This window comes from Scardinius erythrophthalmus (genome assembly GCF_964197995.2).
Source record: "Scardinius erythrophthalmus genome assembly, chromosome: 23".
Lineage (NCBI taxonomy): Eukaryota > Metazoa > Chordata > Actinopteri > Cypriniformes > Leuciscidae > Scardinius > Scardinius erythrophthalmus.
Window position 1 is genome coordinate 31,847,276 of NC_138243.1, and position 26,558 is coordinate 31,873,833.

General features: G+C 44.8%; 1 protein-coding gene across 2 annotated transcripts; it reads left to right on the forward strand.

Annotated features, from left to right (window-relative positions):
• Nucleotides 1-25,925, forward strand: LOC308684099 (NHL repeat-containing protein 3-like). 2 transcript variants are annotated; one of them, XR_014029324.1, is made up of 8 exons: nt 1-173; nt 1,088-1,237; nt 3,406-3,556; nt 4,777-4,977; nt 23,087-23,178; nt 23,361-23,473; nt 24,518-24,863; nt 25,438-25,919. XR_014029324.1 is itself a non-coding variant. In XM_081355147.1 (7 exons), the coding sequence occupies exons 1-7, from the start codon at nt 84-86 to the stop codon at nt 24,756-24,758; spliced, it is 1,038 nt and encodes a 345-aa protein (XP_081211273.1). In that variant the 5' UTR covers nt 1-83; the 3' UTR covers nt 24,759-25,925. The 2 variants fall into 2 exon arrangements, 1 of the variants encoding a protein (XP_081211273.1); XM_081355147.1 differs by having other exon boundaries at nt 24,518-25,925.
• The last annotated feature ends 633 nt before the right edge of the window (nt 25,926-26,558 follow it).

Sequence of the window (26,558 nt, forward strand, 5' to 3'; positions counted from 1 at the left end):
GAGGTTAGAGGAGTCGTCATGTGATCAAAACAGGAAGTGCTGCGCCGCTGGACTGGAGATGATCGATTATTATATTAATCTCTATGAGAAGGCGTAATTACTGCTGTTTAATTGCTGTTGCCATGGCATTACTCCTCTTCATCATGTTCATGTGTGGCGCCATCAGCTCTCACGTGAGTGTTCAGGGTCACCGGAGATTAAATATGAAGCGATGCTACGTGTTATTTCAAAGTATACCATAGTACATATCCATGTATGGTGTTACTATGATATATTTAGAGTAGTACTATGGTAGCTTCTACATGTTTTTGTAAGTAGAACAAACAAACTAATGAATACCATAAGATTAACATAATATATATCTAAAAATAGTGTATTACTATGGTACAGTACTACGGTACTTGTCTGTGAGCCGAACAAACAAATAAACTGATGAATGCTGTAAGAATGCCATATACTCTGGGTAATAATACCATGGTGTGTGTGCGTTATTAGGAGGGTAACAATATATCGCGATACAAAAAGGATGGTCGTGGATAGTGATTATAATTCACCCAAAATAAAAATTATGTGAAGAAAAAAATCAAGTTCACAGAGTTTCAGTGTCAATACTTCATTAAACTACTATATTGTTGAATATGATATGCACTGGGGGAATATTAGTGTGTCCTGATAATGGCAGATGTTTTTATGTCACCAGTAAAAGTGCCCGACATTACTGATATATCTAGTCAGTTACAGAGATCAAGCATATTCATCTACAATAATTTATTTATTTTAGTATTTTCAGCTTCAGAATCATGAATATTGTTACTCTGGCGTCTCTATTGTCCTGTGCTTTGGGTTTCAGCAACAAGTCCATCCTATTAATTTACACACACAATAAAAGATCAAATTTAGCATTTTAATCTACAGTATCAAATCACTTGGAGAATCGCAACAGTTCAGTATATGTGATATGTATCGAATCGTGACATGAGATTATCGTTACAACCCTAGTTATTAGTAAATTAATGTTTTATTATTATTATTATTATTATTATTATTATTATTGCTGTTAGGAAATGAATGTATGCTGTGTTTCCAGATCGCGTCGCGATCTCACGCGGACTTCCGGGTTTCCGGGCGCGCGCTTTATAAACTGGACATTTCGTGGCCCAGAAACCCCGAGCTGTTCACCGGTCAGGTGTTCGCAGTGGCTGTCAATCACCTGAGGGGGCGTGTCTATGTGGCGCAGGTGAGGAGCACACACACTTCCGACCTGAGCTCGACACACACTCACTATGAGATAAGATTCAGTTATTTTAGTATCATTATTTTAGATTTCATGTTTATATTTTCCATTGTTATTTCACATGCAATTTCAGTTTTAGTAATAATATTTTGTTTCTGTCATTTTTAGAAATTTTTGTTTTTTATCTATTTTTTTTCCCATTAATTTTGTACATTTTAATTAATTCTATATATTTTAATTAACTTTTATTCTGGTTCTATTTTGAAAATGGGAAATGTTGCCTTGGCAGCTAGCTGAAATAAAATAAGTTTAAGTTTTTTTTATATTTAGGGGTTCGAGTGCGAAGTGCTGAGACTCTATTGGTCAATAATTTTCAAAGAAAGTTGACCTTTTGCATGTGGGTGTCTATAATAAGGTCACTTCAGTATGTGGGCTTGACCAAGTGCACCTGAAAGCCTGTAACTCCTCAAGGCATGCTCAGAAAAGTACATTTGACTTATGACTCTAAACAAGAACACAAACTTTAACGGAGATCTGGCAATAGGTGCCTTTATAACAGTTAAAAAGGTGAAATATGTTATATTCCTATGATAAATTCACTGAAATTGCCGTTATAACCAGCGGGTGGCAGCAGAGGACCATCTCTCTTTCTGCTCACTAATATAGTTCTTTTCACAGGTTTTGCTTCTGGATTCACATTTAGACATTAAAAAATTATTATTATTACATTAACAATCATATTTTGTCAAATTTTACCACTTCATTTGTAGTGAAATATCATTTTGCAATTATATCACATTATGATGATAATGAGATCTAAAAAATTATGTAAATTAAGGGGAGACCTGTGGCCTGTTGCTCAAAGCGGGTTTCAGTGCTCCCCAGATCTGAGATCAGTTTCAGCAAACTTAGCGGTGTTCATCGCCATGGTAACTTACGCTACACGGCTAACGGTGCAGCTTTATTCTGGGTTAGAGATTGCTGACCCAAACTGGACCAATCAGCTGTGAGCAATCTGACATGTATCTGTAAGCCACGCCCCCTGCATCTCTCGCTCCAAATACAGCAGTTTATAGTGAAGAACCTTAGAGACAAAATTTCTCTTCTTTTGCTGCTAATTATTTATTACATTAATATAAAATTCATATAATATATTCATATAATTATATTAATTGACAAGTAATATTATTTTTGCTGCTAAATCAATATAAATGTAATATATGCATTCATATTAATTTGAGCTAAATAATAAGTATTTGGTCTATTTCTTTGATTGACATCATGCACTGATATAGATATTTCCTGTTCATCTGCTTCTCAAACGTGTTCTGCAGCAGCAGTGTTTATTCCTGCCTTGAACTGAAGAGAAGTGAGCGTCTTCAGAGGTAATCACAAACTCTAGATCAAGCCTGAGTTGCCAGACACCGTTTCTACAGAGCTTTGTGAGACCGCTGAACCTGGTCTAACCCAGGCTGGACTCTAACCCGGCTCTGAAACTCTGAGTTTGTGCAACAGGCCTCCGGATGAAGCATTTTCTTATCTATCGTTTATTCCAGTCTATGTCTATGTCTGAAACATAAGAGAGTGTGTGTGTGTGTGTGTGTAAGCACATTTAATGGAGTTAACATGGAAAATGTGCCTTGCTTTAGTGGAGATTACTGGTGTAAAACTAAAGCCAGTGAGTGTCCTCTGCTGCTCATACTAGCACATGTGGCATCTACTCTCTAATGCAGATGTATAGTTCAGTTATAGACATTATAATATCACTATCATACAATTTACAGTCACATGTCAGTTCTACACATTTCTATTGAAGTGTCAGTTTTGACAGTTGTGCTCATTATGATTAATGTGAAACCTAAAGATGGTGTTATAAAGCACTAAGTATTTTATTACCGTATCTGTATCTGCAACACAGTGTGTGTGCATGTGTGGTAAAATAATTTAACCCTTTCATTGCTGTGTGTGTGTTAAGCGTATTCTCCATTGTGAATGTGTTATGGTGTTATGTGTTAACGCCCAATGGTTAGACAGCAAGTCACATTTGGAAGATGCACACTTGCAATTATGAGTTTATAACTTGACATTATAAGAAAAAAGTCATTCTTGTGAGATACAAACTCCATCGGTCGCGAGTCTTGATCCTGATGTGTGTGTGTTTCTCCGGGCAGAGAGGCGAGAACATCCCGAAGGTCCTGGTCTTCAGCACGGATGGAGAGTTCCTGCAGGCCTGGAACACCAGCTCTCTGGAGATGCCTCATGGGATGTTCCTGGCCAACGCCTCGGCCGATCCGACCCTGTGGATCACGGATGTGGGGAACGGTGGGTTTTGGCATATGCCAGCAATATTCAGAGTTATAAACCCGTGCGTACGCCAGAACGCCAGATTCCCTTTATAAACCCAGTCAGAGGAATATTGTGAACTGAAATAACCCTATATGAGCTTACAACGCCTCGTTTTACTATGCATATCCTCATCTGCATATCATTTGCATATGCATATTCATCCACGTGATCCCATGATTAACAGTACAAGACATTAGGAGAATATGAGATACAGATGTGCGTCACATTACATTGATAATCATTTATTATACCATGGGCTGTTTAAATACTCGATTCTGATTGGCTGGAAGGTGTGCAGTAAAACCGTTTAATGCACAGGTAGTTCCAGTCAGTTTGATTACAGTTCGAAATTAATCCGCTACATTGGTAACCATAGTAACACAGATACACTTGCAAGCAGAGTGAGAGACGCATATGAAAACGTTTTAGGCTAAATGGATGATTTTTGAATATCGTTTAATTTGTTTTTCAATAAATACATCAAATATTCTAATATAAAATACATTTCAGAGAAAGTTTTTCTCAGTGTTTTCCACTGGCCAAATAGTGTTTTTAATTGCTTTATATTTTTAATGGAAACAGAAAGGCCTTATTGATCATATTTCCTCAGATCACGAGTTCTGCTGTTATCATGCGCTGAGCGAACATTAACACACATCACGCCTCAGGAGAAGTGTTCAACAGCAGCGCATACACTACTAATATTACTATTTATTACAATATTCTTTTTGTAACTTCTCTGCAACAATTTGATGTAATTTAAGTGTTTAACTCCATTAATGAGAATGGCATATTTAATCTAAAAGTGTCTATCAGATGTAAAACAGAGTTTATTTATTGATGTAAACTGTTATTGTGAACATCACTGTATTTATGATTATGACTCATAATGAATATTAAAGTGGTTTTCCTAAACTTAAACTGCTCGTCTCTAATGTTCATACGCAGATCAGAGTCACTGACAGATGCACACACACATTCTCCCAGTGAGTGTGTGTTTATAATTCACGACTCGTGTGTGTGAAGTGGCGTTGAGCTCTTATAAATGATTAATAATTCGTAGAGACTGTGACGCTGTTTTCTTCTGGAAACTCTGCTGCATTATTCTCCAGTTCTCTCTGTAACGCTGCTCTGAAGCTCTGTGGAAAGCGCTGTGTGAGTGTGTGAGTAACGCTGACTGACTCTCTGGTGTTCAGGGCCGTTCGGACACACAGTGAAGCAGTATTCTCCCACCGGGAAGCTCCTGCGGGTTCTGGGATCCCCCGGGAAAGCCGGATCTTCTCTCAGTCCGCTTCAGTTCGACCAGCCGGCAGAAATCTTCATCCACAGCTCTGGAGAAATCTACATCGTGGACGGAGACGGCGGCCTGAACAACCGGCTGATCAAACTCTCTCCAGGTGAGACTCATGAACATCTCGCTGGATCACACACACACACACACACACACACACACACACACACACACACACACACACACACGTGGCTGTAATGTTGATGAGTGTGTATTAGCGGTGTAACGATCCCCTCATATCATGATTCGATACATATCACCATACTGAACTCACCTTACCATATTATTGCAATAATCCAAGACATTTGATACTATACGAAACCCAAAGCACAGGACAATAGAGACGCCAGAATAACAATATTCATGATTCTGAAGCTGAAAATACTGAATTATTGTAGACTAATATGCTTGATCTCTGTCACTGACTAGATATCTACAGTAATGTCGGACACTTTTAGTGGGAACATCAAACATCTGGCATTATCAAGACACACAAATATTCCCCAGTGCATTATTATACATTATATTCAACATTATATATAGTAGTTTAATGAAGTACTGACACTGAAACTCTGAACTATAAACAATACATATTGATGCCTTTTTGTATTGTGATATATTGTGACACAATATTCTGTTACACCCCTAGTTTGAGTATTGTAAATGAGCGACTGCATTCCTCAGGATAGTCATTTGCATTAAACACGCCCACACATATCCATATAAGGGCTTTCATTTTTAGTATTACATTGTGTCGTATATCCGAGTGAAACGCTTCTGGAAGAAGAACAAATGTGGGTGCTTTGGTTGTGGTTTGCTATTGGCTGATCTCATGTGAGTGACAGGTTGCTCCGCCCTCGCGCCAATGAACACATAATCAGTGTGAAAGTTAATAGTGTGTTTATGGGAATTATGCATATGCATGATTAGTAAATGAGATGCATTGATTGATTTGTGCACGTGTGTTTGCGTGTGTGTGCATGTCTGTATTTGTGTGTGTGTCTGTGTGTGCGTGCATGTGTGTGTGTGTGTGCATGTCTATGTGTGTGTGCGTGTGTGTGTGTGTGCGCGCATGTTTATGTGTGAGTGTGTGTGTGTGTGTGCGTGTGACACCCAGGGAAACACAAACCAGACACTGTGACATAACCCCCCCCCCCCTCTACGGAGCGGCTACCAGATGCTCCAAGACCCACAAGAAACAAACAAGAGTCCAGGAGGGAGGTGGAATGGTGGAGGATCAGGGGGAGGGATGGGGGGCCAGGTCCATGAAGGGGAACAGGAATAGGGGGTGACGGCTCAGCCGGCGACCAGGGCGAAGCAGATAGTCCATCGGGTGGCCAGGGCGAAGCAGACGACCCATCGGGCGGCCAGGGCGGAGCAGACAGTTCATCAGGCAGCCAGGGCGGAGCAGATAGTCCATCGGGCGGTCAGGGCGGAGACGACCCTTCAGGTGGCCATGGTGGAGACGACCGCTCGGGCGGCCACGTAACAGGAACAGGCACCCGCTCAGGAACAGACAGACACAGACACCGGTTCAGGAATAGACACAGACTCAGGAACAGACAGACACAGACACCGGTTCAGGAATAGACACAGACTCAGGAACAGGAACAGACACCGGCTCAGGAACAGACACCAGCTCAGGAACAGACACCGGCTCGGCGGTGGCCATCTTGTCAGGAGACACAGGCTCGACGGCGGCCATCTTGTCTGGAAACAACGGCTCGGTGGTGGCCATCTTGTCCAGAGACACAGACTCAGCGGCGGCCATCTTGTCCGGAGACACTGACACTGACAGACGGGACCTGAACAGTCTCTGGCTCGACAGACGGGACCTGAACAGTCTCTGGATCGGCAGACGGGACCTGAACAGTCTCTGGCTCGGCAGACGGGACCTGAACAGTCTCTGGCTCGGCAGACGGGACCTGAACAGTCTCTGGATCTGCAGACGGGACCTGAACAGTCTCTGGCTCGGCAGACGGGACCTGAACAGTCTCTGGCTCGGCAGACGGGACCTGAACAGTCTCTGGATCGGCAGACGGGACCTGAACAGTCTCTGGATCGGCAGACGGGACCTGAACAGTCTCTGGATCGGCAGACGGGACCTGAACAGTCTCTGGATCGGCAGACGGGACCTGAACAGTCTCTGGATCGGCAGACGGGACCTGAACAGTCTCTGGATCGGCAGACGGGACCTGAACAGTCTCTGGCTCGGCAGACGGGACCTGAACAGTCTCTGGATCGGCAGAACAGTCTCTGGATCGGCAGACGGGACCTGAACAGTCTCTGGCTCGACAGACGGGACCTGAACAGTCTCTGGCTCGACAGACGGGACCTGAACAGTCTCTGGATCGGCAGACGGGACCTGAACAGTCTCTGGATCGGCAGACGGGACCTGAACAGTCTCTGGCTCGACAGACGAGACCTGAACAGTCTCTGGCTCGACAGACGGGACCTGAACAGTCTCTGGATCGGCAGACGGGACCTGAACAGTCTCTGGATCGGCAGACGGGACCTGAACAGTCTCTGGCTCGACAGACGGGACCTGAACAGTCTCTGGCTCGGCAGACGGGACCTGAACAGTCTCTGGATCGGCAGACGGGACCTGAACAGTCTCTGGCTCGACAGACGGGACCTGAACAGTCTCTGGATCGGCAGACGGGACCTGAACAGTCTCTGGATCGGCAGACGGGACCTGAACAGTCTCTGGCTCGACAGACGGGACCTGAACAGTCTCTGGATCGGCAGACGGGACCTGAACAGTCTCTGGATCGGCAGACGGGACCTGAACAGTCTCTGGATCGGCAGACGGGACCTGAACAGTCTCTGGCTCGGCAGACGGGACCTGAACAGTCTCTGGCTCGGCAGACGGGACCTGAACAGTCTCTGGCTCGACAGACGGGACCTGAACAGTCTCTGGATCGGCAGACGGGACCTGAACAGTCTCTGGATCGGCAGACGGGACCTGAACAGTCTCTGGATCGGCAGACGGGACCTGAACAGTCTCTGGATCGGCAGACGGGACCTGAACAGTCTCTGGCTCGGCAGACGGGACCTGAACAGTCTCTGGCTCGGCAGACGGGACCTGAACAGTCTCTGGCTCGGCAGACGGGACCTGAACAGTCTCTGGCTCGGCAGACGGGACCTGAACAGTCTCTGGATCGGCAGACGGGACCTGAACAGTCTCTGGATCGGCAGACGGGACCTGAACAGTCTCTGGATCGGCAGACGGGACCTGAACAGTCTCTGGCTCGACAGACGGGACCTGAACAGTCTCTGGCTCGACAGACGGGACCTGAACAGTCTCTGGCTCGACAGACGGGACCTGAACAGTCTCTGGCTCGACAGACGTGACCTGAACAGTCTCTGGATCGACAGACGGGACCTGAACAGTCTCTGGCTCGACAGACGGGACCTGAACAGTCTCTGGCTCGACAGACGGGACCTGAACAGTCTCTGGATCGGCAGACGTGACCTGAACAGTCTCTGGATCGGCAGACGTGACCTGAACAGTCTCTGGATCGGCAGACGTGACCTGAACAGTCTCTGGATCGACAGACGGGACCTGAACAGTCTCTGGATCGACAGACGGGACCTGAACAGTCTCTGGCTAGACAGACGGGACCTGAACAGTCTCTGGCTCGACAGACGGGACCTGAACAGTCTCTGGCTCGACAGACGTGACCTGAACAGTCTCTGGATCGGCAGACGGGACCTGAACAGTCTCTGGCTCGGCAGACGGGACCTGAACAGTCTCTGGCTCGACAGACGGGACCTGAACAGTCTCTGGCTCGACAGACGGGACCTGAACAGTCTCTGGCTCGACAGACGTGACCTGAACAGTCTCTGGATCGACAGACGGGACCTGAACAGTCTCTGGCTCGACAGACGGGACCTGAACAGTCTCTGGCTCGGCAGACGGGACCTGAACAGTCTCTGGATCGACAGACGGGACCTGAACAGTCTCTGCCTCGACAGACGGGACCTGAACAGTCTCTGGCTCGGCAGACGGGACCTGAACAGTCTCTGGATCGGCAGACGTGACCTGAACAGTCTCTGGATCGGCAGACGTGACCTGAACAGTCTCTGGATCGGCAGACGTGACCTGAACAGTCTCTGGATCGGCAGACGTGACCTGAACAGTCTCTGGATCGGCAGACGGGACCTGAACAGTCTCTGGCTCGACAGACGGGACCTGAACAGTCTCTGGCTCGACAGACGGGACCTGAACAGTCTCTGGCTCGACAGACGGGACCTGAACAGTCTCTGGATCGGCAGACGTGACCTGAACAGTCTCTGGATCGGCAGACGTGCTGTGTCTCCTCCATGCATGTAGTACTGCCACTGCAAAAAAGAGGAAGACAGCCCTCTTGGCCGTGGCAGGACTGATGATGGGCAGCTCCGACACGATCTCAGGGATGACAGTGGGCTGCATGGGGACGACCTCCGGGATGACCACGGGCTGCACGGGAACGATCTCCGGGATGACAGCGGGCTGCACGGGCACAACCTCTGGGACTACAGCGAGCTGCACGGGGACGGCCTCCGGGACGACAGAGGGCTGCACGGGGATGGACTCCGGGACTACAGCGAGCTGCACGGGGACGGACTCCGGGACTACAGCGAGCTGCACGGGGACGGCCTCCGGGACGACAGCGGGCTGCACGGGGACGGACTCCGGGACGACAGAGGGCTGCACGGGGATGGACTCCGGGACTACAGCGAGCTGCACGGGGACGGACTCCGGGACTACAGCGAGCTGCACGGGGACGGCCTCCGGGACGACAGCGGGCTGCACGGGGACGGACTCCGGGACGACAGAGGGCTGCACGGGGATGGACTCCGGGACTACAGCGAGCTGCACGGGGACGGACTCCGGGACGACAGAGGGCTGCACGGGGATGGACTCCGGGACTACAGCGAGCTGCACGGGGACGGACTCCGGGACTACAGCGAGCTGCACGGGGACGGCCTCCGGGACTGGACGGCCTCCGGGACTACAGCGAGCTGCACGGGGACGGACTCCGGGACGACAGCGGGCAGCGGGCTGCACGGGGACGGACTCCGGGACGACAGCGGGCTGCACGGGGACGGACTCCGGGACTACAGCGAGCTGCACGGGGACGGACTCCAGGATGACAGCGGGCTGCATGGGCACGGCCTCCGGGATGACAGCGGCCTGCTCGGGCACGGCCTCCGGGTCTTTGGGGAGGCTGGAGGTCTTCCTCCTCCTCCGCCGTTTCTGATGGCGAGGAGTAGGCTCCAGGCGGGACAGGAACAAAGGTGAAGGGAGCTCTGGGTCGAGCATCACCGGCCCAGGGTCGACGAGAGACCGAGGCGGAGAGTGGTGCTGGAAGTCGCCTCTAGTACCTCCTCCCCTGCGGCCTCCACGGGTCCCAGAAAACTTGACCAGGCGGGTTCCCTCAAACGATTGTTCATGCCTGACGGAAGGAGGCTCGGGGGATTTGGCCGCCATGATCTCCTCCGTTTGACGGGCACATAGCGCTAAACATTGAAAAATGTTCATCCGCGGTGGAACCTCTTCGGCTTTCGAATTCCCCCTCTCGATGGCTGGGGAAGAGCCATGAAAACCCTTACCGCTGGATCTATATATGACGGAGTCCTTCCGTCACGATCCACACACGGGAAACAGGGGTTAGATCCAAAAGCAGTTTAATAGGGTAATCCGTAATCATAAAACAGTCCAGGCAGGGGTCAAAACCAAAGTAGCAATCCAATAAACAAGAGCAATACAAAACAGGCAAGAAAGCAGTATTCAGAAGTGGTGTGACGAATAACAATGACTCCGTAGCAAACACTAAACAGGCAGGGATTATATACACACAGAAACTAACAATCATGATGGGGAACAGCTGGGTGCAATGAACAGTGATGAGTGCAGACAAGGATTGTGGGGAATGCAGTTCCTAATGTGAATGACACCGTGGGGAAGAGGACCTCTAGTGGACACCCAGGGAAACACAAACCAGACACTGTGACACTTACTTGGCGCCAGTAACTTAGACAGCCCTTTTTTCTCCCATAAATAAAACCTGCTACTTTGGGTATTTTACATGCACAGTGCCAACTTCGAGTCAGTAAAATAATAATAAAAACAATATTTAATGCTGGTATCCAAAACATTTAATTCAATTCAAGTACTATATTAGATACATTTTAAAACTTCAATGCACACGTATAATAAGCCTAGTAATAATAAGCCTAGTAATAAGTAGACATTTAAAATACATCAATAACTGACATCATAGTTTAACACAGATAAAATCAGAGTTAAGGCTTGCTTTACGTGTTGCTCGACGAGGATTTCTTAATCGTTGCAACTTTCAATCCTGAGGAGACAAAATGCCTGTGAAGAAGAAGAGGAGTTACGAGGATTCTCAGACAGTTGAAGTGTCCAATGGAGTTAAGAGATTTGCTCTCTAGCTATTTTCAACACTTTAGATTGGTTAATAATTTGTAAAAATAACAGAACCATGTGGGGACTGACCAATAGCATCGATATGTGAAAAAATATGAAATTGACAAAATTTGGACATACAAGGTTTCTGCCCGACAGCGACGACATATGTTTATTTACATGTATATACTTACAGAAACGATTTCTGAATGACATTGGGAGCTGTTCTCAATCCGACACAAACCACACTATGCGTCGATTGCAAGTGACGTCACTTGCAGAGGAAGCGCTGGTGTCTGAGCGTGCAGGTCTGAGAGTGCAAGTGCAGGTCTGCAGCCAGACCCTTCTCCTTTGCATTGCATTCCATGTATGAAAAGTGCTATACAAGTCAATGTTTATTATTATTATTAAAATTATTATAATGCACATGAAGAAACACTCTCTAATCACTGCATTAGGGTTGAATTTGAATTGCAAACTATAAATGTAGATTCATGCGGCACAATTTGTTTTTCTGGACCTTGAACACATTAGACTTTAAAGACAAGTCAACAAATACGCCTAACCATTTTCCAGAGCTCTGATTGGCTGCTGGAGTTGTCATCCGGGTCATATGTGAGGGAGGGGGCTGGATTTTATCTCCATACAATATGATTCTAGTGTTCAGTCTGCTGGTCGGGGGACATCTGAACTTTGTGTGAGCGATCACAGATCGAGAGGAATAATCATGGGTGGCTCATACTCACAAGAGGACTATGAGAGGTCTGCTCTTTGGGTTTATGAAAAGATTTCAGATCAGTCATGCCTCTTACCAGATGTAGGCATAGATGAGTCTCTGCTGAAATATTCTGGCTCCGACTCTAACGCTGTGCTGCAGGCTTACTCTAATGAGATGCTCAACACGGTGCCGGGTTACGTCAGCAGTTTTGGATCTGCCTTTGGCGCACTGACTGCAGTCCCGAATGCGGTTGGACTTGGAGCTTTGGTGATTTCCTTGCTCATAGAGATCGCCATCAAGAGCAGCACTCAGACAAGTGATAAAACATGCAGCCTGATTCGACGTGTGTTTGGGGAAGAGAAAGCTTCGAGTGTCCGAGACACAATGTCAGAGTATCTAAAACGCCATCGAGTGTACATGAAGAATGACCAACAATTACGGGAGGAAATAAGGAGACTGGAACATCAGCTGAGCAAACATCTCACCAGCCTCAGAAACTCCCTGCTGCATGACGGACAGATGAGCAGCCGTGGGTTCAAGATCTGGGTCAACGGAGCCGCCTTCCACGTCCAGATGCTGATCCATGGCGCTCGACTGGATATTCAGGCTGGTAAACCTGCATCAGTCTATGTTAATGAAATCGAAGCTGCAATCGATGTGTATTTACAGTACCTGGATCATTTGCTGAAGGAATACAAGACCTACAAGATCAAGTCAAAAATGTTTATATATATAGATGTCTTCCTTGATTGTTGTCACAGCTTACCAAAATGTCATATGGAAAATAATGAAATTGAAAGCTGTAAAAGGAATGTTGATTTTCCTCGTCCTAGCCCGTGTAATGATCCAAAAGCTCTGACGACTTTTATGGATATTCTTTACTCAAAGTATGAACCGATCAAAAGTTTAAAGAGTTATTTTTCAAATATCAAGAACAATCTCAACTCTCGAATCAATGACCGTGGTTCATTCACTGTGCCGTCAGCTGCAGGCTAGTTTAGATATCTGGTGTTGATAAGGGCGCCGGATAGCTCAGATGTATATATTGATATATACTCGAGGTGATCTCTTGGATGCACTGGGCCTGAATTTGACCCCGACCTTTGACCCTTTTCTGCATGTCATCCCCCCCCTCTCCCCTTTCATGTCTTCAGCTGTCATGTCAATAAAGGCCTAAAAGTGGCCAAAAATAATCTTTGAAAAAAATAATTATAATCTTTTAATTTAACATATAGTAAATTTAAGTAAAAAAAAGTGTTGATAAAACTTCCATTGTAATATTTTAACGTATTTACTCTCATTTTATAATCTACATGTATATTTGATCTGTGTTCTGTGTTTTGCTGTAGAGTGATGTCATGATGCTCTCCTAATCATGTTACATGTTTAAGACATGACATAATCTGCTGCTTTGAACATCTAACATCTGAAATATTTTAGTTCTGTTTCCATTTTAAAAATCCTTAAAATTACATCTGCTCTTTCTTCCTCGTTGAAGACTTCTGAATCTTTGAATAAGTAAATGTTGTTCATTATAAAAGTGGAAGTGCTGAACACGAGATGTCTCCTACTTCACTGTAAAGTTTGTTCTTAACGTTTGCTTTTGTGATGTTCTCTTTAACAATAAAGGATCATGTGTGTTATTGTTCCACGTGTCTGTGTATTTTAACTTAAAGTGTTGCTTATATACTATACAGCAGGTCAGGTCACCTTCATTTATACAGCGCTTTTAACAGTATGGATTGTTTCAAAGCAGCTTTACAGTGATAATAGAAATTAGCGTAACTGTGAAGTTGCGAAGATCATTAGTCATTAACTCAGGGGCCGCCAACACGATGTAACATCAGCGGGTTGAAGAAGACAAAGGTAGGCGAAGATACAAAAATAGCAAAGGTTTTATTGCAACAAGTAAATATCCAAACATACGGAACAGTGTGTGCACAAACAATAACCGGCAATAACGCCCTCCGGCCGCCCATCCACACAAACAGTGCCCGGTGTCTCGAGAACACACTCCCTGAAATAGACTTGAAGGTGCAAACAATTATCCGTTTTCTCTGCGCAAACCTCAAAAACGCAAACCTGCGAAAACGCAGATGGCGCACATGCGTATTTTGGTGCGTACATGCGTGTTCGGTCGATAGGTAAGCTTCCCTGTGGCTCAAACAGTAGAACCCCGGCGCCCGCAACGCAAAGGTCACGGCTCGATTCCCAGGGAAAGCTAGCCTGGCGAGCCAGACTTACATCAAGATGTTAAGTCTGGAAACTCTCCATAGACGCGGCTTACTCCGAGGGGCGGGATAAATGGTTGTCTCTCAAAATCCCTCTGCACGCAATAGGATCTGCGCTTCAACCAATCAGAGCAACGAAGAAGGTGACGTAGTCAGAGCGACGGAAAATAATTGATGGGAAAGTTTTCCCACCAGCGGAGCTAATTGGTATATTAAACTTTTTCCGTATCCAGTCGGCAAAACTCCAAACACATCTTCCTTTTTTAAAAATGACTTAAGTGCCGTTCTTTGCTCTTTTCTTAAAGAAAAACTTAACTCCAAGTCCTCCAGAGTCGCGGCCAAAGCCGATTCAAAAGACCGCTGTTCGCCAGCTGCAGCCGCCATTCTTTGTTTTCAAGTGGCAGCCGTCGCAACTCTGTCGTCATTATGTTAAGCCCGCCCCGCCTACTCTATACGCGTTGTGATTGGCCTGACCCAATTTGGGTTTTTGCAGCTAGAAGGTCTATTGAGAGTGTCTAGACCCACCTGGCTGCAAAATACATTTTGCTGCCGCTAGGGTGCGTCTAGATTTCTAGGCTAAGGGAAAGCAAGAACCGATAAGAATGCAGATGTGCACCCTGACACGCAATGTAAGTCACTCTGGACAAAAGCATCCGCCAAATGCATAATTGTAAATGTGAATGTGCATTTGAATATATATGTGCGCAGGCTTGTAGTCCTTCACAAATCAACCCTCAACAAACTACTTGTTAGGCCTTAAAAATCTGGATAGAGGTGAAGGGAAGGAGGCCTTCACAGGGGAGAGACTAGTAAACACTTCAGGACTGCGGTGTCGTCGTGTCCTGGCGCAGGTCCTTCATCAGATCCGGAGTGTGTGTGTGTGCGTGTGTGTGCGTGTGTGTGTGTGTGTGTGTGTGTGTGTGTGTGTGTGTGTGTGTGTGTGTGTGTGTGTGTGTGTCTGTCCAGGCGCTGGTCTTTCATCAGATCTGGATCAGGCGGACTGCGGTAAACCTCGGTATAAACAGAGAGACTAATATTAGCGTAGACGCCATTCTTCTTATGATGTAATGAGTACATCAGGATTTATGGGAAGTGTTCCCGGTTCCGGCTGACCTAATCTATGCAGCCTAACACTGAATTATAGAAGTCTATAATGTATTATGTGAATGCTAGGTCAAAGAGATGTGTCTTTAATCTGGCTTTGAACTGACAGAGTGTGTCTGCTTCCCGGACAATGGTAGGAAGACTGTTCCAGAGTTTTGGTGCTAAATAGGAGAAGATCTGCCGCCAGCAGTCGAGTTTGATATTCTAGGTATTATCAAGTGGCCGGAGTTTTGAGATCGCAATAGACGTGACGGACTATAATGCGTTAAGAGCTCGCTCAAGCACTGCGGAGCTAAACCATTTAGTGCTTTGTAAGTAATCAGCAATATTTTAACATTTATACTATGTTTAATAGGGAGCCAGTGGAGTGTTGACAGACCCGGGCTAATATGGTCATACTTCCTGGTTCTGGTAAGAACTCGAGCTGCTGTGTTTTGGACCAGCTGTAGTTTGTTTATTAAGCGTGCAGGGCAACCACCCAGTAGAGCATTACAGTAATCTAGCCTTGAGCTCATGAACGCATGAACTAACTGTTCCGCATTTGTCAATGAGAGCATATGACGTAATTTAGATATATTTTAAAGATGGAAAAATAAACAGTGGACATAAAAAGCTCCATTACCTTGTATCTCACGTTATGGCTCCGTAGCAGATGTTTTTGTAAAGATAGGCTAACGATTGTGTCATGACCACGCAACTTTCTGTCGCACAGTAGAGAAATTACCGTATAGTCAGGAGAAGCTTGCAGGCAATCGGGGGCGTGGAGGCATACAGTCATGGGAGAAGCCCTTAGAGAGTCCATGAAAACATCGGAACAAAATATTTCAGCAACGTTTTGATGGATTGGAAATACTTCGGTGAATTCATATGACATTTGGATTTCTCTTGGCACCGCTACCAGAAGACTTCCAACTTTTAGACAGGTTGCTCACGTCACATCTACGTCTTCAAGCTCAGTTTGAGTCTGCGCAGTACGCTCAGCCATCACCGGGAAAGTTCTGCTAATAGACTTCACTGGTCTCCGTCAAAGTCTACGGGGTCGCTGTGTCCATTCATTTTACTCTCTATGGTTTACATCACCCAAAAGCATGTTGGGAGAAGCAGCTGTCAAAATCTCAACGTTAACAGAGATGCAAAAATACCCATTTGGGTCAAACATTCATTTATGGAAAACTTAAAGGAGACATATCATGCTTTTAAATCGTTCCTTTTTACATGTAAATCATACATTTGTGGTCTATATAAAGCGGAACTGCAATGCTTGGGTCTGAATTCCTCATTATTATAGCTCCACAGGCCCCTTTTCTACCCCTTTTCTGATGTGCGTCTGAGAGCAACTCGTTTTGGTGCGGTCTCTTTAACTGCAAATGAGACACTTCATACTCCGCCCCCTCTCCAGGTCGCAGCGGTGACACTCGGTTCAACTCCACCCTGTTCGACCATTTTTGTAGTTTGATAGCAGAGATACGATTATCTAGCGGCACAGAAACGTTTTATTCACACGTTATTAACAAAATGTCAACAACGGAAGACTTGTCCATCCAGCCTTCTACAATACTGCCTGTTTTACAAATGACTATTTAACACTCACAACACAAAATATAAGGGAGAGAGAGCAAGACAGCGCCTAGTTTGGAGACGGTGAAGTCTTGTTTACACTTTCGCCTGGCTCCGAAGAGAGAGTGCGCGCGTGACTGGGTCTCTCTCTCTCTGCTCGTTCTTTCAGTTAAACATGCGCCCTGTCACAAGCGCGGCAGTTCATCTACATTACTCACCGATCAAATAAGACTTTGGCGGGACAAAAAATCACTTTGGTGGGCGGTAAAACAAGTTCAATGCAGGAAAAACCCTGTTATTGCAAACGGCATAATTTGTCTCATTTCGTAAAATAAAGCCAATAAGCTTTAGATCGCCTCTTCCTCTCCATGATTACCTCCTCTGCTCAAATCACTTTGACGTCATGACGAAAGTTGTGAGTTCACGGTCTATGGCTGGGACTCGGAGCAGGAGCATTGATAAGAGGAATTGTTAACGTCGAGGGCATACAATATCGATTGTTCATAAAACTTAGAACCGGTTCTCGAATGGAACCGGTTTTCAATTCCCATCCCTAGTCATGACACTCAACAACAGTAATACTGCTACAGACGTGTACTTAAAAAAAAAAAAAGGTACTGCTAAACCATGACCACCGTGTGTTTTAAGAAAGTAAAGAACTTTACTTTTTTTAACGTTATTTACAGCTTACCGAAGTGCTCTGTTCGTCGTCTCCAAAGATAGAAGGAATTGACGCCTCAATCAGACAAAGTTTATCGGTAAATCCTTCTTTATACTGGCGGAGGTTGCTGAAATAGTTATCCTTGAAGTGCTTTGCGCACACAGAAATGACTACCCACAGATGTGGGTACATTTCCGTGAAAAATAAAACTCAACCAGGCACTTCGAAGAGGTTCTGATGCTGGGAGACGGTGTAATGAAGCGTGTGGGTTACTACATCCAACAACCGAACATTTTGACTTACCCTCTCGTAACTTCTGCATCCTTGAGCTTGGACTACAAAATCGCAGCGAGAAATAAAAATGGCAGATTGCTCGAAGTGTTGGGCCGCGAGTCGATGTCCTTATTTGGCAGTTCCGCTGCAAATACTGTGACGTTATTGTTCAAAAAAACGTAATAGAGAATAGATAAATCGGAACAGGTTGCAATATATGACCAAAACAGAATACAAAGATATCAGCGAAGCACCTGAAGAGACTAATTTCAACTTTTCTGTACTTCTAAACACTCCAAAATATACAACAAAATGCATGTAAGGGCTGAAAAAGTGGATTTAGCACGATATGTCCCCTTTAAACTATACAGCGCTAATGAAGTCCTGAAGGCTTATACTGTATATATATATATATATATATATATTTCAAAGGTTTAAAGCCAGTATACATATTATAATGAAAACACTTACAGCCATAATAACAAATCAGTGTGTTTCTATTAGAGTGTTAACCCATAAACCAGAGGGCCTTTTCTCAGTCCCGACTGAGCTGACTCTACACCCTTCGAGACCGCTGCTCACAAGTCTGCTCACGTTGGGCCCGACAGCAGATCGCCCGCTCTTATGCAGCTCCACTATGGGCTCGTGGCACATTGGGTATGGCTGAGGCATCACAGGCTTCCTGGAAACATTAACAAAGGTCTTTTCTACTGCTCAGATGGCCCGCTATAGACCCTTTTAAGCCATGAAGAAAGAGAGAGAATGGAGACACATTGAAAAGGAGGGAGGAAGAGGAGGGAAAGGGTGAAACATTGACGGAGGAAGAAGCCAACTGATGCTCACATAATGCTCACTGATAGACATATGGTCTGAGCCAGAGAGCTTTTTTGGAGGGGCTTCGGGATTCATATGCGCCGGGCGACTTAGGCTTTATTCGCACCAGGAAAATTAAATCACATCTATACCCTCATATGACCCAGAACTAATATATTTTTTTGCGACAGAATAGATGCGATCAAGGGTGCATTAGGCTGAAAATCAACTTGTCTTTTCCTGTACACGTGCAGCCTCAGAATAAGTCCAGTGAATGAAAGAACAACACAAAAACATTGTGCTTATATAAGACCTACGCATAACCATTTTCCAGAGCTCTGATTGGCTGCTGGAGTTGTCATCCTGGTCATATGTGAGGGAGGGGGCTGGATTTTATCTCAATTCAAATTTCAATTCAATTCAATTCATCTGAACTTTGTGTGAGCAATCACAGATCGGGAGGAATAATCATGGGCCAACACGTATCATACTCAGGAGAAGAATATCAGTTATTATTTTAGCCTTTATAATGCTGCTTTACAGTGGAAACAATGCCTTTTACTAGATGTCGTTGAGGCAAATGTCCTCTTTAAAGCAGCGGCACTGACACAGACACAGATAGCCGGGTCGCATGTTTGATGAAACCACTGTGGTGCATACTGGAGAGAAACTGAAACTAAAGTATCCATCTCATTACACTGGTATTGATCAACATCAACACCAATGTTGGAGCTGTCATCCTGGTTATATGTGAGGGAGATATAAAGGTAAAAGAGTAGCTAAACTCGAGAGTACCTAGATGTGAATTCAAATTACTGAATTAATAGAGTACTGTTTACTCAAATAAACTAGAGAAAATGCTAGAATTTACCCTGCCAAATTAACCAACTTACAGCTTGACAGCAGTTAATTTCACACCTGGTTCGTAGAAGCAGAAAAAGATTCCCAACAAACAGGTCCAGATCGGACTGTGACCATCAGACTCGGCTATGCGATTCATTTTCGCTCTGCGCCCGCTCAAGTTCAGTGAAATTCATCACACCTAGTGTTGAGCAGATATGCTCCTGTCTTGTGCGCGCATGTCACAGTCCTACTGGCGAAGGACGTGATATAGCCGCTCCCACCAGCCGATATGAAGGCCAGTTTTTATAAACTCGTTGTGACCATCTTGGCCCTGTGTCACTTGAAACGGTCCCTTTCTCGAAAGCCTCTGTCCAACTTGCTACACAGAGAGGCATTTTTTCAGAATGCCCCGCCCCCAAGCTTGGTCTGCAGCGTTTAACCTGAATGACATGTACTTCAGATCTCTAGCCTACTGCACCACAGGCTATCCTGCGTTTTGCCTTCAAGGGTTTTAAGTATCAGTACAGTAGAGTCCTACCCTTCGAGTGCTCCATAGCCAGTTGGGTCTTCAGGTCAACAGGAAGAAAGTAATCTCCCACGGGCTGAGTATCTCTTTTCCGGTATGGGGATGGACTCGGTCCAACGTGCCTCTTCAAGAAGAGAGTGTGTCCGGTCGGAGCTATACAGAAGTGAGAAAGTGTCCCACTGAAAGAATTTTCAGAGGCTCCTGGGGACATATGGCAGACGCAGCCGCATGGCTTTCTCCATATGAAGACCTCTTCAGCAGTCCCGAGGTGACCGTGGCAGAGCGGCACGCCCTCTGTGACAACAGATCACCTCGCCCTGCCGCCAAACCCTCAGCCCATGATCAGACCTTTTGTTTCTCCGGGCCAACCGCTCCTAGAACGAGGTCCACTAACACCGACTGAGGGGCCATGTACAAAGGCCATGCTTTAACGGAGGCCTGGGCGACCTCCGACTGCTTTGGCATTCATTGCCTTGAGGTGTTGCAGTTCACCTCGCTTTTTTTCTGCCACCGCTGCTCAGCGAGCTGGTACTGGTCTGAAAAGACAGCATCGCGTCTGTTGCGCTAATCTTCCCTCACATGTCACAACTCAATCGTGCTGCCGACGAGCCTCACGACAGCTATGGCCAGGGAGAGTGGCGACTCCATCCCCAGGCATTCCAGCTGAGCAGGGATCACTTCGGGGCCACACAGTTACATCTGTTTGCCTCTCCAGATTCTTTCCTCTGCCAGTTGTGTTATTTCTGTCCGAGGGGACAATCCTTGGACAGACACTGGCTCTCAGCTGGCCCCGGGGCCCCGCAGAAATGCAATCCCCAGTGAGTCTTCTAAAAAAGCGGCTATGCGACTCATTGTCGATTGGCGCCCACTCAAGTTCAGTGATTTTCATAACACTCAGGTGTTGGGCAGAGATGCTCCTGATGCTACAGTGATTTCTTCACACCTAGGGTTGAGCAGTGCTCCTGTCTTGTGCGCGCATGTCGCTTGCACCTACTGTGCTAGGTCAGGAGTGGAGCAGGTCTTGATAGTTGCCCCTTATTGGCCCAACCAGACATAGTTCCCCTTGACAGCCCTTCCTGACTTTCTCCTGAATACATTTTCAGGGACGGGGCATGATGGCACCCACGTTCAGACCCCTGGAGAGATTCCAGGCCGGTGGATGGATTCAGAGGTTCAGGTGGCTACCGCAGAACTATGTGGTAGTCACCATCACTTCTGCGAGAGAACCCCCTAAGAGGAAGTGTTGCTTACGCCAATATGGCATCGTGAGAGGTAGGGTATCACCAAAGTGTGGGTTGCTTCACAAATCGAGTCCAGGCAGAGATCAAGTCACTGGTTTCTTTTTAATAATCAACTTAAACTCCAAAAAGATTTTAACCAAAAAACTCTTCCAGCTTCTCTTTGTGTGCACTATCAAACAAAACAGGCAGTCTCTCTTTTCTCAGCTCATTAACAGCTTTTCTCCTTCACTCGCAACAGCTGTTTCCCCACAGTTGAGAAACCTGGTAACTGTAGTCCGGGACCAGGTGGCCATCTTGGTTTGTAGTCCCCATGCTGCAACCACCTAGATGGCACATACTTTGCCTCTATAACATACCCTCTCACGATGCCACACAAAAATAGAAGTGGAACCTATTCCTTGAGTGAGTATTCTCTCCATGAGGAGATCCTGAAAGCGTTTGGTCATTTCAGTGCTCTCTTTCCTGCAAGATGGGTTGGAGTGAGTGCTGTGTCCTCCACCCTTCAAAATGATGTTGCCTCTATTTTTTCTTTGACTCACATCATGATGCAGTAGCATGGGAAGCACGTCCTGATCATCGGGTTCCTGAGGTAGCAAGGGAATCTGCCTTGCGCCCCTCATTATCCTCTTGGGCCTGATCTCTGGTGCTACTGCTCTGCAGAGACCGCCCCTGAGCCATTGCAGGCAGTGAGTTACAAATTCAGTTTTTAAAGAAACAGTTCTCATGCTCGGATGGTCTCTACTAGAGGGTAGGGACTTGCTCGCTTTCGGTCAACAAGTTGTGCTTGTAATTCAGGCCGGCTAACTCTCACGAGCTGAGACCCTGGCCTGGATATGTGCCCAAGGTTCCTACCTCTCCCTAAAGGTGGGACCAGGTGGAGAGCCTGCAAGCGCTGCCCTGGAGGAGGCAGACCCAGCCCTGGCTTTCTTGCTCAGTTCGAAGTTTTGGCTTGCTGTGCCATTCCCCTTCTATGAACCGGATATGTGCGCAATTCTTGCTCCAGTAGAGTTCCCTCTTAAACCGAACCCTGTTGAGTTCCTCCACACCCTCCGGCGACGGACGCAGCAGAGTATACCACTCGTATGCTCTGGTGGAACTTGTGCTAGGCTGGGTCCATATGTTGCGATCCTTACGGTGATCTTAAATTGACAGGGGATCAGGAAGCTTCCGTCTAGGCACTGGAAGGTGGCAGCACTAGTGGCGTTTTCAAATAGATCCCCATTCAGTCGCCGCCGACTACGTCTGACGTTCTCGACTGAAAGGGAACGTCCTGGTTGCGTATGCAACCCACCGTTCCCTGAAGGAGGGCCACTACTGCTGGACCACCGCTGACTCTGGGGGCCGCTCGGCTCCTCAGCGAAAAAGCAACTGGTGTGTGCGTCCACTTCTGTATTTACGCTTCGGCGGGGCGGAGCATGTAATCACGCAAGGCAATGTTGAATTGGCTTGATTAAATAGTAGTACGAAGAAGATAGGCTCCCTAAGCGTGATCCCCATTCAGTCGACGCTGACTACGTCCTCCGTTCACTCCTTCAGGGACGTTCACTTCATTGTTCACACACACACAGTTACATTGCAGGCTATAGGAGTCCCCTGTTGGATAGTTAGACATCAGTCAGAGTTGCAGATCCCCTCTTGGCATGTTTTTTTTTAAATAAAGTTATATTATGAAAAAGGACCTAAAAATAAAATTTTATATGTCATTTTTGTTTCTTCAAAATGTCCAGAAACACTAGTCCCCTCTTGGCCAGTTTAGAGCGATAGTCCCCTGTTAGTAATATAGATGTGTGTGTGTGTGTGTGTGTGTGTGTGTGTGTGTGTGTGTGTCAGATCTGCAGGTTCTCTGGATGCACGCAGAGAGAGGTCCAGGACTGGCTCAGTTCTACATCCCTCACAGTGTGGCGGTCGACCGCTATCAGAGGGTTTGTGTTCTTGTTTCATCGGGAGCTTTAGTTCATGATCCTGCTCTTAATGCAAACCTTCTGCAATCAAAAGATTTCCGGTCTCTCCTTCAGTCTTCAGATCTAAGGGTCAGTGTGTGTGTGTGTGTGTGTGTGTGTGTGTGTGTGTGTGTGTGTGTGTGTGTGTGTGTGTGTGTGTTCAGGTGTGGGTCGCAGACCGAGGGAACAAGCGCATCCAGGTGTTTAACTCCGTGACGGGCGACTGGCTCGGGTCGTGGGGAAGCTGCTTTAAAGACGACGCGCCCTACTCCGTCAGGTGACTTACATCACACCATTAATACAAACATTGCAGCTAATACTTACATAAATACATTTACAGTTATTTAAAATAAAAATGCTTACTCCGTCAGGTACTGCAGACCGGGGCTCAGACGACAGAGTAAAATAAATAAATAAAAACATTAAACTAATACTTTAATAAATGCATTTAAAGTTAATTAAAATAAAAATTACAAAAAAAAAATTGATTAATATAGATTAGATCAGTAATTAAATTATACAAATGTGTTTGAAATAAATAATAAATATGAAAGTTACATTAAAATAAAGAAGTATATAATGAAAAATGTGTTTAAATAAATAATTATTTTAAAAATGACATGAAAATAAAATTGTAAACAATAAAAAAAATTAAATAAATAAATATAAAAGAATTTATAATAATAGTAAACAACAAAATGTTTAAATATTAAAATAATCAAAAACAATAAAAAGGTTTTAAGGAAATAGATTAAAATAAAATGGTAAACAACAAAAATGTTGAAAATAAAAACTGTTTAAAATAAAAAGTAAACAATAAAATTTTGAAAATATGTATTGTTTATTATTTATTTAATCTAATTTAAATATTTAAACATTTTATTGCTTAATTGTTATTTTAAACTTTTGTTTACTTATTTATTTTAAATAAATACATTTTAAATTAAATTACAAAATTAGATTGAAATAAATAAGTGAACTTTTTTTTAAATAAATGTTAAAAATGTTTAAATAGATTAAAATAAGTTAATAAAATCTTTTAAAAATAATAAAACTACATAAAAATAAATAAACAATAGAAATTTAATTTACATAAACAATGCATTTAACAGCACAGTACAATATTGTGTAATAACTTAAAATATTTTCTAAACAACAGTGCAATATACAATTTAAATCCGGTCTTTATTGATGATAATAGTAGTTGCCTTATGAATTGTAGGACGACGGTATTTGGGTTTCTGTGGATTTAAAGGACTGACGAGCCCTGATCTGGACTTCTGAATGCGTACTGGAGATGTTCTGTGTTTATGACCCGCAGATTCACTCCTGACCAGAAGTACATAGTGGTGGCCCAGTTAAACACCAATCAGATCACTCTGCTGGAGGCTCCGCCCATCGGCATCATCGGTCAGTGTCAGGTGATCAGCACCATTGAGCTGGCTGAAGATGTGAAGCCACACCTGGTGGACCTGGACCTGAAGAGTTCTGATCTGTACGTGGCTGAGATCGGAGCCGGTCAGGCCCAGAAGTTCGTTCCCCTGAGCGCCGCCAGTGTTTAGAGGTTTCCTCCATTATAACGATTATAGCTGGAACCTGTCAATCAAACCGCGAGCGACTTACCAAGCTTGTTTCCAACACGGAATAACAAAATAAAAAAGGAAATTGTGAGTTTTTATCTTACAATTCTAACTTTTCATAATTACAAGTTTTTCTCGCAATTCTGACTTTTTTTGTAGTTACGAGTTTATATCTAAACTCTGACTTAATTTTTGTAAAGTTTAGTTCACAATTCAGATTTTTTGGTAATTACAAGATTTTCTCACAATTTAGACATCATTTCTCACAATTCTAACTTTTCGTAATTACAAGTTTTTCTCACAATTCTGACTTTTTTCGTAGTTACGAGTTTATATCTAAACTCTAAATTTTTTTGTAAAGTTTAGTTCATAATTCAGATTTTTTTGTAATTACGAGATTTTCTTGCAATTCTGACTTTATTTGTCGCAGATTTGAGTTTATTTCTCAAAATTCTGACTTTTGTAATTACGAGTTTTTCTAATTAATCTTTTGTAAAGTTGAGTTCACAATTCCAACTTTTTTCTCAGAATTGCGAGAAAAAAGTCAGAATGGTTGTGTCACGGTTACCTTTTTGTTTTTTTACTCTGTGGCAGAAACAAGTTTATAATCGAATAAAAGTCTGAGGTCTTAATTCAAATCAGAAATATAATATGATTCCAGGTGATTCTCATAGAGGAATAAAGGGAGCAGAAAAGATGATCTGGGAAGAATTATGCACATCTGTGGAAATCCACTTGTTTTGTATTTGTTATTGTGCTTATGGTACATGCGTTTAATCCTGTTATAATGTTCATGTGATTGTATATGATAATTTAAGCTTTGTGTGTGTTTTTGTCATCTCACCTGTGTTTACATGTCACCGTTTTTGACATTTTAAAGAGATCAAATAATTGTATTCATGTCCTCAGATGATGATATTTTGATACTTCTTGAACTCATTGTGATTTAGTTCTCAGGTTAGTGATCATCTGTGTTTGACATCATGTGATTGTCATGTTATTGAAATCTGAAACAAATGAAAAGGTTCTGTTTAAGTTCAATTCATTGGGATGGAGTATAATTTGTGCTGATGTGTAATAATATTTGCATCAAACCGTATGTGTATTTAGTGTAAATAAAGACATTGGTTTTTTGTAACTGGGAATTTTTCAGTTTTAATGTGTTTTATTGGCACTCACATCAACTAAACGATACTACATATTTATACATAATTTCCAATAAATATTATATGACAAAATGCAATAAAACAATAACGCGCACGCTAGTGCACATGAACGCACAGCGCACAAAAGAATGTCAACAATGGCGGCGCGCATCTTCTGATTGCTGCCTAAAATAGTGCCTGTTCGTATTTTGTGGTGACTGACATTTAATAAAATTCAGAAATGGAGAGTGTTCTCTAGCTGGTGCGCCGCTAGAAACCTGAACCCACACTCGTGCGAGATACCGAGTGTACTCGCCCTTTTACAAGAGCTTCTGGACGCGGGTCGCACCCCCTCCACGCTTAAAGCATATGTAGCAGCATTTCACGCTCCCGTGGCCGGACAATCACTAGGGAGAAACGACCTGGTCTTCCGCTTCCTTAAAGGGGCAAAGAGGCTAAACCCTCAGCGTCACCCCTCTGTGCCAGTCTGGGACCTCTCCACGGTCCTGGAAGCACTGAAGGGTGCCCCGTTTGAGCCACTTCAGTCTCCGACCTGAAGCACCTCTCGCTCAAAACCGTTCTTTTACTGCCCCTTAGGCATCAGAGCTCATTCCACAAGAGGCATGGCCTCGTCTTG